This window comes from Phlebotomus papatasi, chromosome 2 (assembly GCF_024763615.1).
Source record: "Phlebotomus papatasi isolate M1 chromosome 2, Ppap_2.1, whole genome shotgun sequence".
In the NCBI taxonomy this organism is placed as follows: domain Eukaryota; kingdom Metazoa; phylum Arthropoda; class Insecta; order Diptera; family Psychodidae; genus Phlebotomus; species Phlebotomus papatasi.
Genome location: NC_077223.1, coordinates 84,722,144 through 84,740,231, shown reverse-complemented (window position 1 = coordinate 84,740,231; position 18,088 = coordinate 84,722,144). Strand labels below are relative to the sequence as shown.

Here is an 18,088-nt window from a genome sequence, read left to right as displayed (position 1 = left end):
AGATAGGAAATGGTTCCTAAAGTCAATGTTGTAGATCATTCTCTACAGAAAACATACTGATCCATAATTTTTGGTATTACATATCAAGAAAATCATTATTATAATTTACACAAAATTCACAAATAATTTCATAGAAAAAATTCCACAGGCATTCTAAACAAATAAAATAAAAGAAATAAAATAAAAGGAAACTTTTGAAGCTTTCTATTCCATCGGTTAAGAAACTATTAGATATCAGATTTTAACAAAAATTTACAAGAATCTTGTGGAACAATCTTGGCAAATTTGGGTCTAATTAGATGTGTAGTTAAGATACAGCAAGATTTAATAAAAATCTCTAAGAAGACAGAGATATGTAAACATCTTGTTACTTTTCCACATAAAACAATATTTTACAAGATTGTACTAAATCGTTTGCAAATGTTTTCTCAGTAGGGCGAGGTGGGGCTACTTTGTTATACGATTTTTTTGCATATTTCAAATGAAAGCTGGTTTTTACCATGGTGTAATTTGGATACACAAAATAATTGTGGATCTAAATAAAATAATTGTATGTATCAGCTTCATTTAGAAATAGGCGGAAAAGTCGTATAGCAATCTAGCCCCACGGCTCAATGTAGTCCCACCTCCCCTTATGCAATTGATTTTTTAATCTTGTGAAAATTTTACTAAGGTTTAAAACCTAAAATATTTTCAAGTGAAGAAGTCCTGAAATAATTTCCGATAACCTTTAAGTAAATAATTCTTTTCAAGAGTGGAAGAAACGTACAGAAAATCCATTACTACTATTCTTAATATATTATTATTAACATACTACCATAATATAGATTACACTTAGAATCATATTGCACTTCAAATTCTCTTCTAAAGTCAATGAAATATTTTGCAGTATGTCTTTAATTTCAAGAAATAAACTTAAGCTTCAGAGAAATATTAAAATTTTTGTAAAAAGACGGTTTTAAACCGATTTCTTCTCTAAAAACGGTTTTCAAACCGTCTCCAAAACAGGGCCCCACTTTCAAAGGTGTAAAATAAATCCTATAACTTAAATTTCAAAGGTATCTTAAAGTTTTTCTTTTGTAGACTTAATGAATTCTTTAAGAAAAGCAAAGTCTTTAAAAATTTTCTAATAGAATGCTTTAGGAGAAAGCGTAGCTTCGGACGACTCAAGCTTCGGACAACCCAATTTTTTAGCTGAGATTCTTTACAATTTCATCTTTTGTGGTCCGAGGTGAAGTACGACATTGTCAAATAGGACCCAAATTTTGGATTTACACGTTTTTGAATATCATATGTTCTAAAAATCGATTTTCGTGGACGTCCGTCTTGACCGTCTGTCGTATTATCTCTTCTGGCGAGAGCGGAAAGAGATATCGACAAGCGGTTAACGGCAAAGGTTAAATGTCAATGGGCTGCTAGAAGTAGGTGATGTCAGATCCACCCCCCAATAACTCAGCCCCTATGGCAGAGGTGTGCAAAAACCGTTGAAACCGAATTAATTTGTTTAATTCGAAGTTTTATTTGACGTTTATTCGGTTTCAAAGGTTCTTGCACGCCTCTGCCCTATGGCACCGATCGATCTCAAATTTTAGTATGTTAGAGCTAGGCTTAAGAGCTAATGATTAAAAAAAAAATTAAGCCCTTCGATCTCCTGATCCGAGCTATATAGGATCAAAAATTTAATTATCAAACCTTTCCAGCGGTGGGTCGCACTCCTTCCTCTATGTTCCCTGACCTGAGGCCCAATTTTTGAAACACTCACTCGCACCCGCGAGCTCTTTAGTGGCCGAGAAAAATCCACTCGCACACCCCGTAGATTCAAATCCATCTGTAAGGACTTCTTTATAACATAAAATACTGGTTGCACGTATTCAAGAATTTCCGGGGTATGCGAGTCAATTTCTCTCGGCCACTAAAGAGCTCGCGAGTGCGAGTGAGAATTTTAAAAAATTGGCCCTCTGAGCTATGATCGAAAATGTCTTGACCGAACCATATTTTCGATGTTTATGGCGCTGGCACACCTTTTCAATTGATTGAATTTCCACCGATTGAAATTTTACCTCTTACTCTTTTAAAGTAAAATCAGATATAGGTGTCCCTTTCTTTCAAATGAAATTGTAAATTGAAATTTCAATTTCAATTTTCATTTGAGAGAAAGAGACACATATATCTTATTTAGCTTTGAAGGAGTAAGAAATAAAATTTCAATCGGTTGAAATTCACCCAATTGAAAAGGTGTGCCAGCGCCATTATGAAGTGATTTCGATGAAATTTTAGTATATGCTGTATCTGAGATCGAGATCTTTTTAACGTTGGGCCCATCCGTCCCATCTGATCCACTGTTAACCGACCCTTATTATATTCAAGTGTACCGGACTCTATCTCTAATCTTTATTATTATTATTATTATTATAAATTCACAATAATAGGGTCATCCCTTTTACAACTGTGTTTATTAACCGATTTCAATGCACTTTTTTTTGTTGGTCTTCCCAACTCAAATTATTCAATATGGAAAATGACCAGTGATAAGCCGAGATAAGCTTATGGTAGCAAACTGTTCTTGTCGGTCGAAATGGATAAAATTAGCTCGACGCGATTCTTTACCCCCAAAATTCAACTCACAATCAAATTTTCACGCATACGGAGTTGCAATTGCAAGCACCCCGAGTTGCACGCATTTCGAGGTCGCCTGTAAAGAATCTCAGCTACCATAAACTTATCTGGGCTTATCACCGGTTTTCTATGGTCTTAATGGATTTAATCCATGGTTCTTCTCAGACAGAAAATTCGAGACATTCATTAAAAAATGGGTATTGAAGAAATGAATTGTTCGAAAAACTTGATTTGTTCGAAGGTAACAAGCTTTCCCCGGTTTTCCCTATTTCTTCGTAACCAGTAGCGCTTAAAGAACTAATGAAACCTCTTATTATTGCGCTTATATTACTTTTTGGATATAGGATCGCCACGACTGTTTTAGAAGTTCCTTTTATGAATTCATTCCTTATAACTTTATTCCTTTAATGAATCTGACCTTGTTTTTCAGGAAGTGTCATTTAGGATTCATTGAATGAATATGGGAAAAATATGAAGTGTTCGAAACTAGAGTATGTACGAAGCCTGAAAGCTTTCCCCTATACCGTACTTCTAGAATTCTGCAAGATGATTGTAGAGCATAAATTGCTGTTTGGGTTTGTTCCTTCCACTTTCTTGAGTTTCCCTCATCCTAATCAAAGAAAAGTTTACGCTTTTTATTTCAAATTGTTTTTTATCAATAGAAAAGTCAACAATTAAAAAAGATACTGATAATAAATACCCGGAATATTCCAATTCTTTTTCCTAATTTTTATATCCTTGTTGATTTTAATGACAAGAATCAAGAGATACCGGAAGTTAAGTTTATGCAAAGGATTTGTTAGTGTAATGCCCTGACAATTCACCAAAACCAATAGAAAGCCGGTATAATCTTCACCATGACCCGGAATTTTCCATTAACCTTCTATTCATAACAACAGCCATGTTTCTTCATTTCTTTTTCTCTCTCTCTTTGGATTGCAAAATGTCCATCCATTTCTTTAACTTCGCGAGAACAATGCTCTTCAACTTCCGGGCTATTTTGCAAGTGCCTGCAGTGAATGTCAAAGTGATTTTCTGGGTGTTTATTGCAATTTAGGAGTGTTTTTTTTTACCCCGGTTCTCCCTATGTTTATGTGTTACCTTCATGTTGAGCCCTCGTCGGTCGACTTTGGCTGCGTCCGGGAGCACCTTCTGCTTTTGTTGCTTCGCAGAGGGACTAGTTGCTGTGTCTGCCATCTTCAGCATGATATGACCATGGTCGTAAGGGTGGCAAAAACAATTTATTTTTCTTTCCTATTGAACTTTTTTCTTCTTCCAACTCAACCTCCCGCTCTCTCACTCTCTCTAGAATTTTCACACACAAATGCTCTTTTGCATATTTTTCTCTGTCTCGTCTGCCTCTATTTTTTCCACCTCTCTCCGTCCCACTCTCCCTTCCTTCCTTTCCTCCCCGACGAAAAAAAAAGAAGAGACTTCCCACAGCAGACACACAAATACCCACCCAAGAGAGTTCACAGAGCAGTGAGCTGCTCTTGAGCAAAAAAAAATACCCAACAGATTGATGTGTGTTGGCAGGAAAAAGAGGAGGAAAAGAAAATTTTTATATTTACACCATCTTTTTCCTCAGTCCAAAAAGGTGGCACCAAAAAGTCACCACAAAACACACTCAATTCTCACTTTTTACACCAAAATCCCCACTGCACAACACAACACAGCACTCCTATGCACAATTGCCGACACAATAGTACAGTTTTTTGATGATTTTACAGTAAAAATATTGCGAGAGAATCAAATCAATTTTGGGCAGCCTTCGTCGTTCTTTTTTTTTATCACACAAAAAATTCAACTGACAGTGGCAGCTGTCACATTTTCGGGCTGTCTCGGTTGAATTTCGGCACCTTTCGTTCACATGTGACGAAGCTGTATCGGCATCTGCAGCCAACTTCACACCGTTTTCCTTGTGAATTTCAAAAGTAACGTTTATTTTTGAGATCATTTTGCCAAAATAATCTGAACATTTTAGATTCAGATGAGACTTTTCAGATAATTTGATGTAATTTATTTATATCCACCCTCATAGTAGTCTCTGATTTAATTTCTTTGTTCATATCCATTGTTTCAGTGCCAAAAGTCTGCTGAAGAAATACACACATTCAGAATTTTGCTTTTTCTCAGCTCTACTGTTTGTGTTATATCAAATTTACTTTTATTCTCTTTAATTTGATAATATTTTACTTCATTCTCATTTTATACTTGCTACTTTATTGATTTTTAAGTCTTTTTAAGTTTTTCAATTTATTCCTCCCTTTTTGCACTGGAAACTTAACGAAGACCACTGGCGCCGCCCTAGTGGAAAAAATAATAATTATGTACTCAAGTGTCCTCGGGCAGTCCAAAGACATTTCTATTGTTTTTCCCTCCTTTTCTTCCGGCAAAAAAATTACATAATTAACAATAAAAGCGTTATCATTGTTTAGTGAGTGCAGTAAAATATCAGGTGACAGGATATGGCATCATTAGCAGGGAAATTAGCTTTTGTAACAGGTGACAAATTCATCTTTTTCCCTGGGACGATGCCCAGGAAAAAGAATCAGGAAGGTAATCAACAAGTGTCTTGTCTTTAGGTGCCGGAAGTGGCATTGGGAGGGCAACCTGTAGGATTCTGGCTCGCGATGGAGCTACAATTATTGCAGCAGATCGGAATCTAGATACAGCAGAAGAGACAGTGAAGCTCCTGGAGAGCCCTTCGCATTCTTCTGTTAAGATTGAAGTGGGCAATTCGGCGAGTATTCGGGACGCTCTGGCCTTCTGTCTGGAGAAGTACAAGAGTACCCCATCGGTTGTCGTCAACTCTGCGGGAATCACTAGGGACAGTTTTATCCTGAAGATGCCAGAGGAAGACTTCGACGCTGTGATCAATGTCAATCTCAAGGGTTCCTTCACAGTCATGCAGACCTTTGCCAGGTCTATGGTGGAACAGAAGGTTTCCGGGTCCATTATCAATCTATCGAGCGTTGTGGCTAAGTTCGGGAACCTGGGACAAGCTAATTACTCAGCCAGCAAAGCAGGAGTCGAGGCGATGACGAGAGTAGCTGCCAAAGAATTTGGGAAATTCAACATCAGGGTTAATGCCATCTTGCCGGGATTTATAAATACTCCGATGACTGGAACTGTTCCGGACAAGGTAAAAAACATGATCATCCAGCAAACAGCGCTGAAGAGATTCGGAGAGCCTGAAGGTACGTGGATGAAATATTTATTATAGCGGAAGGCTTTCAGATTTCGCACACACTCTGGCTTCGAACACTTCATATTTTTCCCATATTCCTTTAATGAATATTAAGTTACACTTCCTGAAAATATTAGATCTAAAAGTGTGCAAAGCTTGAAAGTCTTTCTATATTCCATTAATTTTCTACAGAGCTTTCAATTTAAAGCTCTGTCCACATCAATCAAATTTTTATTCCCATCAAATATTTTAGCCCAATTGCGTTTTCTGATTGGGCGACACCTGAAAACGTTCTAAAAATTGAATACTAGCAGATATCGTAGAAAGGACATAAACAAAATAATTTATAAAATTCAGCGTTTAATTTAAATAATAATCTTTAACTCTTTCGTCTCCTTTGGGACTCTGGGTACCCATGGAAAAAAGAATTTTTTTAGACTATTTAGAATCGATAAAATTCCGATTCTTCTGGATAATTACAAACTATAAGAATGTCCAAATCTAGGATATTTTTTGCAGGATCCCAATTAACTCCTGAGCTAAGATATTCTTGGTCAAAAATCGTGAATTTTCGATTTTCTGCTTCCTTGCAGATATTGTGACTTTTTTGATATTTCTAGACCCGAATAAGGAAAAACCTCTCGGGGCCAATAAGTATGATAACTAACAATTACAGATTACATAAATTCGAAAAACAATTTTTTCATAAATTTTCAAAAAACTTGTTCAAAGTTGATGGGTACTCTCGTCCCCAAAAATCTAGAGGTCAAATGTAAGGTTATCCCGCCAATGTCCGCCATTTGCTTTTTGACACCAACCTTGTAAGAAAATTCAAGCGGGAGCGAAATTTTTGTCAATATGGCCGATAATTTTGACATTTGGCAGCGAAGGAGATTGCTTTCGGGGAAGTTTTTCCTATTCTTCCAGATTTTAGTGAATTCTGATTGTCCAGGAAGTGTTTTTTTGGCTCTTGAGAAAGCTTAATGTGTCTGCAATAACATCCTGTTGAGAGAAATGTGTGTTAAAGTGTTATTCTGTGAAATATTTTGAGGAATCTGTTGGCAAGCAGGAGCTGGGTGTCCTTTTTAGCACTTCCTGGACATCACAGAAGATACTGGTCAATAATTCTTCTTGTTTTAGTGATCAATATTGTAAAGGAGTCATTTGACACGCAAAAATAATTCACAACATTGATATTATTGGCTTTTGGAAAATTGAAGTTTGTCCAAGTTTGTATCGTTTGCTTTCTTTAGGGGACGAGAGTTCCCATGAGTTTTCCAATTTCCCAGAGGCGGAGAAAATTCTTTCTCTATAAAAGTATCATATTTGACCACTAAGACTTACAATAAAGTGAGTTTTACTGAAATTCGTTCGCTGGATATGTTGTGGTCCGGAAAGAGTTAATCAATAAAAGTAAAAAATCTTTTATGAGAATGTAAATAAATTATTAACATTACTAACAATGAGATATCTTTAGGAAATATTTTTGAAGTGCTTCTTTAATTTTTATTATTTTATAATTTTGTATATTAAGATCGTCGAGCCAATTTTATTCATTTTATTCGTCAAGAATAGTTTGCGCGACGCGATGCTTTACCGCAGCTAGCAATTCATAATCGAATTTTCACGCATTCCAAGTTACCAGGAAAGGACCCCGAGTTGCACACATTTCGAGGTCACCTGCAAAGAATCTCACCTACCATAAGATTATCTGGGCGTGGGCTTAACTCTGGTCATTTTCTATTTTAAATAATTTGAATATAGAAGGCCAACAAGAGAAAGAAAAGTTTATTGAAATCGGTTAACCCTTTAAGGACGATTGGGTCACCCGTGACCCATAGAGAAAATCATTTTTCCTGACTACCTGAAGTGATTTCTTTCTAATGTTTGTACATAATCACGAAGTAGAAAGATGTAGGAATCTAGGATATTTTTTGCAAATCTCCAGCTATTTGCTATATAAAAAATATTTGAGCTCAAAAATAACGAATTTTCAAATTTTCACGTTGGTGCTTTAATTTTAATATTTTCAATATTTCTAATTTTTTTTAAGCAAAAACCTCTTGGGACTAGAAACTATAATAACTATACATAATATTTCTCAACAAAGTAAAAATTATAGTTTATTAGTATTTCCAGGAAAGCTTCATAATTTTCATGGGTCATATATGACCCAATCGTCCCTAAAGGTAAAAAAAACACCGAATTTGTCTATAGTGGATTTTTGAAGATTTGAGGTTAGACTGTTTCATGTTTTTGTGTATGTATGCGCAAAATAGTTAATTATTCGTGTAATATTGTGTGATATATCAATTAGCTGAGATTTCCCAGTGCAATACTGACTGAAGAAGGTAATATTTTGATAATTTATAAGATACTTCTGCGTATATGTTGTAAATTCATAACTTTTTACTCTTGTACATGACTTCAAAAATGGAAAAGAAAATTTCATGATCACTGAACCCGAAATCATCCACATATTATGCCCGGAAGATAGCGATGATGCCGACAATCTTGTCCTGAACGAAGGCGACATTTGGAACAAGACGTGGATGAAATGGACTTTGAAGTCTTCATCGAGAACGCATCTACTCCGGAAGAACTCCCGGATCCACAGCAATGTGCAACTGTACGTCTTAAATTCCCAGAGACAAACAACATTACACCTACTCATTACCATCAAACATGTTTTGAAGAAAATTGAGGTGCACATGGTGCTATTAGAAAAAAAGGATTATAAGACCAATTGTATTTGTGAGGCATGCGACACTTATCTCTGTGTTACCTTACCAGTATGCGAAATTTGTTTCGATGAATATTATAAAAATTAAAAATGAAGTAAACAATAATACATTTTTTCATAAAAATTATTGTTTTTGTGTACCAGTCTTCAAGATTCCTTGAGATCAAAAATTGAATGAGATTTTCTTAAATTTATTTTTGATCGTTTTAATTTTTACTCGTACTCTAAATATTTTTTTTATTATTACAAATATATTCAAGTTATTTATCTTTCAAAAATAACAGAGCAAACGAGTAAACTAATCGTCTGGAAAATTTTGTGCTTTTTTACCTTTAAGGACGATTGGGTCATATATGACCCATAGTTTTCCAGGACTCCTAGGGATGGGAAAATTTTTAACCGTAAATCTCTTATTTAGGCTAAAATATCGAGGGAAACTTGATTTCGTTGAATTTCGCTCAGCGGAAAGCTTCTCGTCGCTATAAATAACGATGGAGTTACAAAGGGCGATCAGTGAGAGAACAAGCGCCACTCGTTTTGGAAAAGAAAAGCATCGTCTTTTCGAAATATTCGAAATCGAAATTTAGAAAATAGGTTTTTTGATTAATCGAACGAGAGCTTTCCAAAACCTTAATTTTTTTCAAATCCCGATAATAAGAACCGGAGATATGATCGGGTCAGGTTTGTTTCCTTTAGATCGGGTCAGGGTAGAGTTAGGGCAAAGTGCAACACACCGTTGGAAAGCTCTTGTCTTCAGCTATAACATACTAAAATTTCACCAACATCGAAAATGAAAGCATTTAACGAGAGCTTTCCAAATCAGTGACATGTTTTTTTTTTTTAAATTCTTTAACAGTTAAAACCGGAGATATGGCCGGTTTACGGAATCTTCGTTTTTTTTCCATTTTGTTTTTTACACTTTTGTATTTTCTAGTTTGTCTTTGGAACTAGCCCCTGGCAAATTGCTTGAAATTTGAAGCCATTTTCTAATACTTCGATTTAAATTTATATGAGATTTTTTTGCACTCGCGACCATTACACTACATAAAAATTTAAAAGTGTTTTCGTATTATAAGATACCTTACCGCTTCGAGGGAAAAATATACTAAATTTTTGTTTAAATACATTTTTTCCTCGGAGCACTGTGAGCTGTGTCCGAGATCAATTTAGGAAATTGGCTTCAAATATAGCTCCATATAAAAAAGTCAACTTGCCACGTGCTTACATTTTGCCTAAGTATATTTTATTTTAAAAAAATGAACCTAAGTTTCTGGTAAAAGGTAAAATATGGGAAGTCCTTTACAACTTTATAAACGTAAGGGCTTTACGTGCCTCGGATCCGAGTTAAGAGTCGAACATCGAGCTCTATAATTTTATCAGTTGCGCCTGTTAGGGCAAAGGGAAAATGTCTGGGTTTTGGGAAGTTATCAGTCTCGCCCTTTGGGGCAAAGAGAAATTTTCCGGGTAAAGGGAAATTTTAAAATATACTTGTGCAAAATGTATGGAATACGAGATTTCCAAACACAAAATGTCCAAAAAATAAAGATTACCGAAGGCAAAGATTCCAAAGACGAACTGGGAAAAACAAGTGTGGAAAAAAACAAAATCGAAAAACCACATTTCTGATCCCGATATGGGCATTTCAAAACTAAATTTTTGACCCCTTATTGTTCGGGTCAGGGGGATCAGGGGGGCTTAAGTTTTTTTTTTTTGAGACCGATTCATGCCATAGGGGCTGAGTTATTGAGAAAATAGAATTTAGGGGTGATCCAAAATATCGGAATTACCTGAATATCGAAGAGCCGAATTCGGACAATCCAATTTCGAATTCAGACAATTCTCTTAAAACTTTAGAAAAAATCAATTAAATAATCTTTAAAGTTAGTCTGTTGTCTAATTACTAAATTATCGGTAGATGATCAAATTTCGAAGTTCCAAATTGCTTTATCCGAAATTCTAAATTTTATCCTCAATCCGGAATCCAATGATTAAGGGAAGCTTTGAAGGAGAATTGAATGAACAAGAATTCAGTAAATAGATGCAGTTAATTCCAAAGTAATGTTGGTGAAATTCGTTTGAAGACAAGACCTTTTATTTTGCATAAAGTTTAATTTGAAAAACTTTTCCAACTTGTAGAACTTTTGGGTTATAAGTTTTGAGGGTTTTCCTTTCAAAATCACTTTCGTAAGGCTGCAAAGAGGTAGATGGGTTCTTCCTGTTAGACTTCCTCATATCAATCACTCATTTACCACACTCATTAGTATTTGCTTACAAAGAAGACTAAACTAAAGCCTGTTTCTAAATTATTCACAATTCATTGAATATTCCATTATTTTCCTCCATGAAGATTCTAATTGATTTTGACGGGAGTAATAATTTTTTCCGGAAAAGCTTTTGGAGAGAATGGATGATTAATATGCAAAAGGTTCAACCTTGAGGGACTTTGTTCTTTATTTTTGTGTTTTTTTTTCTGGACACATGAAAAATCTCTGCAATATTTTGCTAATGTTTATTTCTTATTTTTTTTCTGACATTGGTAAAATTATCTTAATCACTCAGTTGTCCCGAGACAAATATAATATATATATATGTATATATAAAAAAAACACACTCTGGAGATGCTTTTAATGTTATTTTATGTAGCACATGGGAAAAATCACGAGATTTCCTTCGTGTTTTGAAGAAAATGTATCCAATAAAACGTGACCCTTTTTGCTCTTCGTAATTCTGATTGTATTTCATTTCAACGAAATATATTATACTCGGAAAAACATTTCAATTTAGGGTTTTATGCAATGTGAATGCTTTTGTATTTTGCACTCATATGATACACATTTATTTTTCTTTATTTATGGATTGACCTCTATTGTTGATGATTTCCTTTTTTTTCTGTGGGCTTATTTGAGGGATAGATGGCATTTTTATGGATTAAATCTATAATTAGCGAATATGGATTAAAATCTTTTGATTCTGAGCTTTTCAATGGAAATCATTTTGAATCACGCACGAATTGTTCTAGTGATGTTTTGTGGTTTTTTCTTGTGAAATTTCCAATCAAATATTCTGAGTGATTTTCAATAAATGCAATATAGCTCTATGATAGGATGAAAAATGTTTTTTTTTATCAAAGAGAAAGCGTAAAACATTCGATATAAATTTTTCTTCCCTAAATTTTAAATAGCATTCCCACACAATATTACAACAGAAAGGAAGAGTTTACCTAATCAATATTAGTAGCTTTTAATTTCCGTGATCAAAGGCAAACGGAAAAACCAAAGAGAGTAAATTTTGTAAGAGAAACTGTGCCAAGTAAATATCACGTTTTTTTTTTGTTTTTCAAGTTTATATATTCAGCAATTGATTGATTCTGTTCGTGTCGAGAAAATGTGTGTCAAAAAGAAAATCTCTTTGAGACGCTTGAGACATTCCAAAAAGCCCGATGTTTTAAAAATAAAATGGAATTGGACGGAATAAAAATGTGTCAGAAAACGTGAAATTCTTGTTATGTAGAAAAGCAACAGCGAGTTTTGACCTTTAGAACAGTACAGAGAGATACAATTGAAGTGAAATTTACAATGGTTTGAAAATTTCAATTATACCTTTGTAAAATTCTTCTGAAATGTTGAAGATTTTTTATTTAAATTATTCCTTTGAATTTCAATCAATTTTGGGTTGTTTGGAACATGTAGGGTAAGAGCTCATAATTTTGGGCAGTTTCTAAATTTGGACACTTTGAGGATAAAATTGGACACTATAAATAAATTGATTAAAATTATGGATTTTTATTCCAATATTTGATGAATAATGAATTCTATCTTAATATTTGTTCTTTTTGGAAGATTTTAACACTAAATACGTTAAATTTTGAATATAATTTGTGTTAAAATTGCTTTGTTGAAAATTTAGTGTGAGCAAATGCTTACGAGAAATATGACAGAACTTCGTGTTCACTTCGGTCTTATTTAGCTGTGTTGAAGTACTAATAATTTTTCTTCGATATTTTTAAGTGATATTATTAAATATTCGTTGAATATTGTGTTGATTCACGTTAATGGTGATTTGTACATTTGACCTTAAGGACCTCAAGTGAGATTTTCATGTGAAAAATGGGCAATTTTCTAAGAAGTTCACCAGTGAAGTGATACTTCTTATTTTGGACAGGTGTTTTTCTCCGGAAATTTCGTGAAATTTTCTGCCCAGCGCACAATAACTTTTATTTATAAAGATGTTTTCACAATTTTCCATAAGAGTGAGCGAGATGACTAAATCTAGATCTCACTCACTGTCATTGAAATATCAAAAATATGTTTACGAAACAAAAGTTATTGTGCGCCAAGCATTAGCTTTTATGATGACTACGTTGTATAAATGCCTGGAGAAACAAAGAAGCATCATGTCTACGAACGAGATGTGATAAGAAAAGGGAGAAAAGCCTTAAAAGGCTCCAGAGCCTTGCCAGGAAATGAGCGAATCCGCGAGTAGGGGAAAGTGTCCATGCTTTACTTACATAGTCCCAAGTTTTACAATGACTAAATTTTTCGTATATTTTTCAATAAATGCGACTTGTTTTTTCTATATTTTAAAAACTAGGGGAAAGTGTCCTGATTTTAAAATATATTGCGGAACCGTATTTATTCAAAAACATAGAAAAAATTTAGTTATTTTAAAGCTTGGAACCGTGCAAAGCATGGGCACTTTCCCCTACTTGAATTACCGAAGTCAACTCACTTTAATGAATGATATGGAAAATTTCCGGGCTTCTTGTGATATTCTACGATTCCCTTACATAAACAGGAAGAGGACTTGGTAAGATTGGTTCTTGAAATGGAGAACAATGGGTATCCTATTGAGGCGGATTAGCTGTCCAAATATACAGCCAAGGTGTCCAAATTAACAATAAAGTTGTCCAAATTTCGAGTCAAATTCACCTCTACATATCAATTCATTTTTAAACGTATTAGGACTAATTTTAGTAAAAACAAAGACAATAAACGTTTCCCAAATTTCTAAACAACCTTACTGAAAAGAGACTAACAAAAAAAGTCAATTAGTATTGAAAATATCGCACTTCAAACTTGGAACATCGATGTTTATAAGCAGACTGGACAAAATTATGAGCCCTTACTAAGTTTTGCTTGATGTCGCTTCAGTTACATTTTTCAAAAACATTTCTTTCAGTTTCAATCTTCTGTCATTTTATGCGCAGTTTTCAGATATGCAACATAAGCACTAGTAACAATATAATAAAAAAAATAATATAACCACCAGATACATATAATTGCTAGAAGCTCTACGAACTGTAAAATAAGTCAGTTTGGAAGCCGTTTCAATTTTTTTTTCGAATTTGAGGTGTATTTTCGTACAATAACCTGTTGAATAAACCTAAACTAAACTGTGATTATTAAAGAGTGAAACAACTGAAACTTATGGACAACCCAAAGAGAAAAGAAAATCCAAGATCGATTTCGAAAGCTGAAATATTTTAATTCGCGTTTCGGCCGCGTGGTGGATGAAATGTATTCTTGTTCGAATTTCAAAGTGACTCAAGTGTCATTTTGTCAATATGTCAGTCTTCACTATTAGTAACGTTTTTTGATTGTATTGTTATGTCCAAGTCTATATCAAGCATATTGATGCGAGGCAGTGGGCGTTCCAATAAGATTAGGGACCTTCATATAAATCGTGCGGCAATTAAACTTATCCTTAAAAAAAAATCAAACTTTTCGATGTTCATGTCGAAGTATACGATGGCTTTCAATGGTTATTGGACGTAAATTCACTAAAACAAAGTACTAAAAAATTACCAGAGTATTGATGAGCTGAAGACAGCCCGTCAAGTCCTGAATTTCAGACGCGCGAGCTTGGGACGTGTTCATCTGCAGCCCATAGTCCTTGCGAAAGGACTACGCTTATGCCCTAGACCGCCCCTGCCCTAGACATACTTATGGCTTAAGCCGACACGCGGCTTAGTGGAAAAGTGATGGAATGTAATCTACAGTCGAGTTCCTCAAATTTGAACTCCTGAAATTTGAAAATATCGTTCAAATTTGAGGAGTGAGAAATGTCATCTATACCCCCCAAATGTTCAAATTTGAGGAACTCTACTGTAATTATTATTTTGAACACAATTACGTTAAGCCGTCTCTCGGCTTAAGCTGCAGGTTTGTCCAGTTACCTAACACAAAAATTTGAAACAGGTATTCAAATTGTAAGTGTGCCCTGTTTTTTGGACACAACATTGAAACTCGTTTTTAGATAAGAAGGACAGCATTTTGAAATGTTGCAGTTCAATTAGCCCACTCTGAAGCAACTTTGTTTAAAATACTCGATTTTCAAACAGATTTATCAAACTAAAATCGATTTATCTTTATCAATTTTAGCATTTGTCAAGTGAAAAATTTGTCTTGAACCTCTTTTATAGGTAATTTCTACTACTTTTAAAATTAATTGTTTTTTAATGTTATATTTTTTCTGATTCATGTCTAAATGTCTCCAATATGTAACTTAGTTTCGTTCCGTTTTTCGAAAATTAAGTAAGGTTCTTAATTTCACTTCAATTGTTGCTCTCTGTATTAAAGGTGAATGTTAAAGCTTCGACAGTTTTACGTAAAAATACTTCAAATTCATCCATATTCTTCTCAAAAATAGCACAGCGAGAGATAAAAATTCTAATCTATTTTTAATGCCTCTCTCTTTTTTTGCTCTTTTTACTCTGCAGAAATCGCGGAAGTTATCGCGTTCCTTGCATCTGATAAGAGTTCTTATGTCACTGGAGCCTCAATTGATGTTATTGGAGGGTAAGTTTTTCTTCTTCATTGCAATTCAATCTTTTTTTTTTGTCAATAACACGGGTAAATAAGCAGCATTTAAAAGTGGATTTATACAACATAAAATAAAAGGTCGTTGTTAAAATTTTTGTATATAAAAAGAAATATAAATAAAGTGAAGCAAAGCATTTGGTTTTTCAAGTACAACAATTGTATTTAAAATGTTTTAAAGAGCTTTTTTTCTTTTGTATAAGAAGATTCAATAGTTTTTTGTGCAATAAGAGATTGAAGATTTTTTTCCTTATGTTAAAAATGCATTTTAAAATTGTTTATCATTAATTTGCCTAAGTCGAGAATATTCTTTGTTGTCCTTTTTCTTCAAATATTTTTTTTTCATCATCTATTCTTTTAAATGCTAAGAAGTCACAATTTTTTCCTTCATAAAGTTATCGTTTATTTTTATCTCCTTTGTCGTTTGAGAAGGTTTTATTTTTTATTTTTTTTTAAATTGTTTTGAAAGGACAATAGCGCATTTTGAAACTGATTGAGCCTATCTAGTTTATAATTTTCTTTTAAAACCACTTTTAGTAGCTTAATCAATACTCCCTCCGTTCCGAAATAAGTCGTGCGTTTGGCGAAAAATTAGGGATTAAGGAATGGTTTCAGAGACTGTTTTTGTTATTTATATAAATATCTTATGAATGAACTATCCTCCATGTTCAGGGATAATATGGGGATCCTACCACGATGGTAAGTTGAGGAATCATTATGTTGAAGTTATCCGTTTTTCGCGATTTTTTCAAAGAGCTCCGGTAGATAGTTAGTTACTAAAAAATGGACTGTGATTAACATTACAGGCTAGAATTTGTTCTAAATTTTCAATATGCACAAGTAGAACTCAACAGTTATTACCGATATGACATTTTTTATTGCTCAAATTTTGCAGAATGAGCAATAAAAAGAACATCCTTTTTTTATGTGTTTGAATATCTGGATGTCAAAAGGTGAGGGATAGGGACTTGGGACCTTTAGCGAACCCCCATAAGTTGACCCTGGGACCATTTATATGTTTCTCTAAAACATATCCAGAATTGAAAAAAAAAATCACACGACGTGTTTTTCGAGCAATCCCAAAAAATATGATTTTGGTGTGGAAGGGGAGGGGTGGGGGCAAAATAAAGGACATATGGTCCCAGAGTCAACTTATGGGGGTCCCCCGAAGGTCCCAAGTCTGTATCTCTCACCTTTCTGCACCTATTTTAGATTGAAAATAGAACGCCAAAAAAAGACATTTTTAAGACATTCGTTCCTCAACATACCATCAAAACTGGACCCCAATTTTAGTACTGAACATTAACAATAGTTCTTTACAAGAGATAATTGTTCATACTCAAAACATTTACCAACAAACATTCCCTTAATCCCAATTTTTCCCAAACGTATGACTTATTTCGGAACAAAAATTTTTCTCAAACGTACGACTTATTTCGGAACGGAGGGAGTATTTTTTTTCATTATCTTTTTACTATATTATAAGAATTATTTTTAATTGGTATTTTTTCATATCATTTGATTCTGTTTTCATTAGAAAAAAATTTCTTTTATCATTTAAATATCCAAATTTCTAGCGAATATCTTCGAGTTTGAATAATTCGACAAAAAATCTTTCACGTGTCTCTCTCTTTACTGGTTTTTTTTCACTTACCTACCTCTCTTAAGAATATCAATGTGGATTTTCTTGAGATAATTGTGAGTGTGTGAATATGAGATTATCCTTGCGATGATAGATGATATTGTTACTAAAAAAAGGACTGACAAGGGGAAAGGGGAGAAAAGTAGGAGATAAGAGACTATGTGATAAAATAAAAAAGTATGAGTCTCTTAGATGTTGGTGATAGTCACAGAATTGGTGTGTCCATTTCCAAGCAAGAACTTCTTGTCACTGGAAAGGGATGAAACAATTTCGCCACTTCTTTCATCATATCGATTGTCCTCTTCGAGTATTTGCTCAAGCAGAATATCTCCACCAAGTGGTCCTGCAAAGAAAAACCCAGTGATAAGCTTATTCGAGCTTATGGGAGCTCTGATTGTAGGTTCGACTTTGCAGCCAACTTCGGGTCATTGGAATGGAGCATAGGATGTAGGCTTACTTGAAACATAGGGGCTGTCATAACTCTCAATTTGAAAAGGTCCCAACCTAGAACCGAGTTCAATAGACCGAAAATCACACCATCCCTTATGTTTTATGAAGCCCTACAATATGCTTAAAATATATTCAAATTAATGCAAGTGTAAGGGCATTAGGGATTGCAAACAAACAATCGGGATTCCATTAGGATTTCATTAGGTTGGAGGGATTAGAAGGGAATTGACTCTCTTAAGCAGTATAACCTTTATATCTTTTGGTACCTAGCCAGATTCCCCTGATATAGACCCCAGTCCAGAAAAAAGAAAAACGTTCTTTTTCTCTGATGTTCTAGACCGAACCAAGCCAAAATTTTCGCAAACGTATACCGTTCATACAAGATCAATAATTGTTCTTTATTTAAGTGTAATGAGTAAATAGACCTGCTTGCAAACAACTGTACTGGGCTCTTCTTGGGGGAAGTAAGAGACCTTTGAATTGGGGGGGGGGGGGGATCGGAAATCTTCGTTTTTTCCATTTTGTTTTTTGGAAACTTCGTCTTTGGAAATCTTGTCTTTTATACATTTTGCACAAGTATATTTTATAACTTTCCAAAAATTTCCATTTTCTCAAAAAAATTCCCTTTG

General features: G+C 34.2%; 3 protein-coding genes across 4 annotated transcripts in view; 1 reads left to right on the top strand and 2 right to left on the bottom strand.

The window, feature by feature from the left end:
- The window catches only part of LOC129804760 (protein bunched, class 2/F/G isoform), a 35,862-nt gene extending 31,397 nt beyond the window's left edge, over window positions 1–4,465 (bottom strand). Inside the window, exon 1 of the mRNA XM_055852352.1 lies at window positions 3,718–4,465. Within this exon, the coding sequence (XP_055708327.1) occupies window positions 3,718–3,822 (105 nt within the window). The 5' untranslated portion in view covers window positions 3,823–4,465. The remainder of the gene's footprint in view (window positions 1–3,717) is intronic.
- A 487-nt stretch (window positions 4,466–4,952) lies between these two features.
- On the top strand, window positions 4,953–15,520 carry LOC129804785 (estradiol 17-beta-dehydrogenase 8). The gene is made up of 3 exons (XM_055852383.1): window positions 4,953–5,121; window positions 5,202–5,816; window positions 15,268–15,520. Exons 1-3 carry the CDS (start codon window positions 5,085–5,087, stop codon window positions 15,348–15,350), a joined length of 735 nt encoding a protein of 244 aa, XP_055708358.1. The 5' UTR covers window positions 4,953–5,084; the 3' UTR covers window positions 15,351–15,520.
- Window positions 10,983–18,088, bottom strand: part of LOC129804777 (uncharacterized) — a 34,850-nt gene continuing 27,744 nt past the window's right edge. For both annotated transcript variants that reach the window (XM_055852375.1, XM_055852376.1), the window contains one exon: window positions 10,983–17,352. In XM_055852375.1, the coding sequence (XP_055708350.1) occupies window positions 17,198–17,352 (155 nt within the window). In that variant the 3' untranslated portion in view covers window positions 10,983–17,197. The remainder of the gene's footprint in view (window positions 17,353–18,088) is intronic.

Coding starts and splice junctions, on each gene's coding strand:
- LOC129804785 (XM_055852383.1), top strand. CDS start 5,085: ATGGCATCATTAGCAGGGAAATTAGCTTTTGTAACAG. Junction 5,122..5,201: donor GAAATTAGCTTTTGTAACAG/GTGACAAATTCA, acceptor TCTTGTCTTTAG/GTGCCGGAAGTGGCATTGGG. Junction 5,817..15,267: donor GAGATTCGGAGAGCCTGAAG/GTACGTGGATGA, acceptor TTTACTCTGCAG/AAATCGCGGAAGTTATCGCG.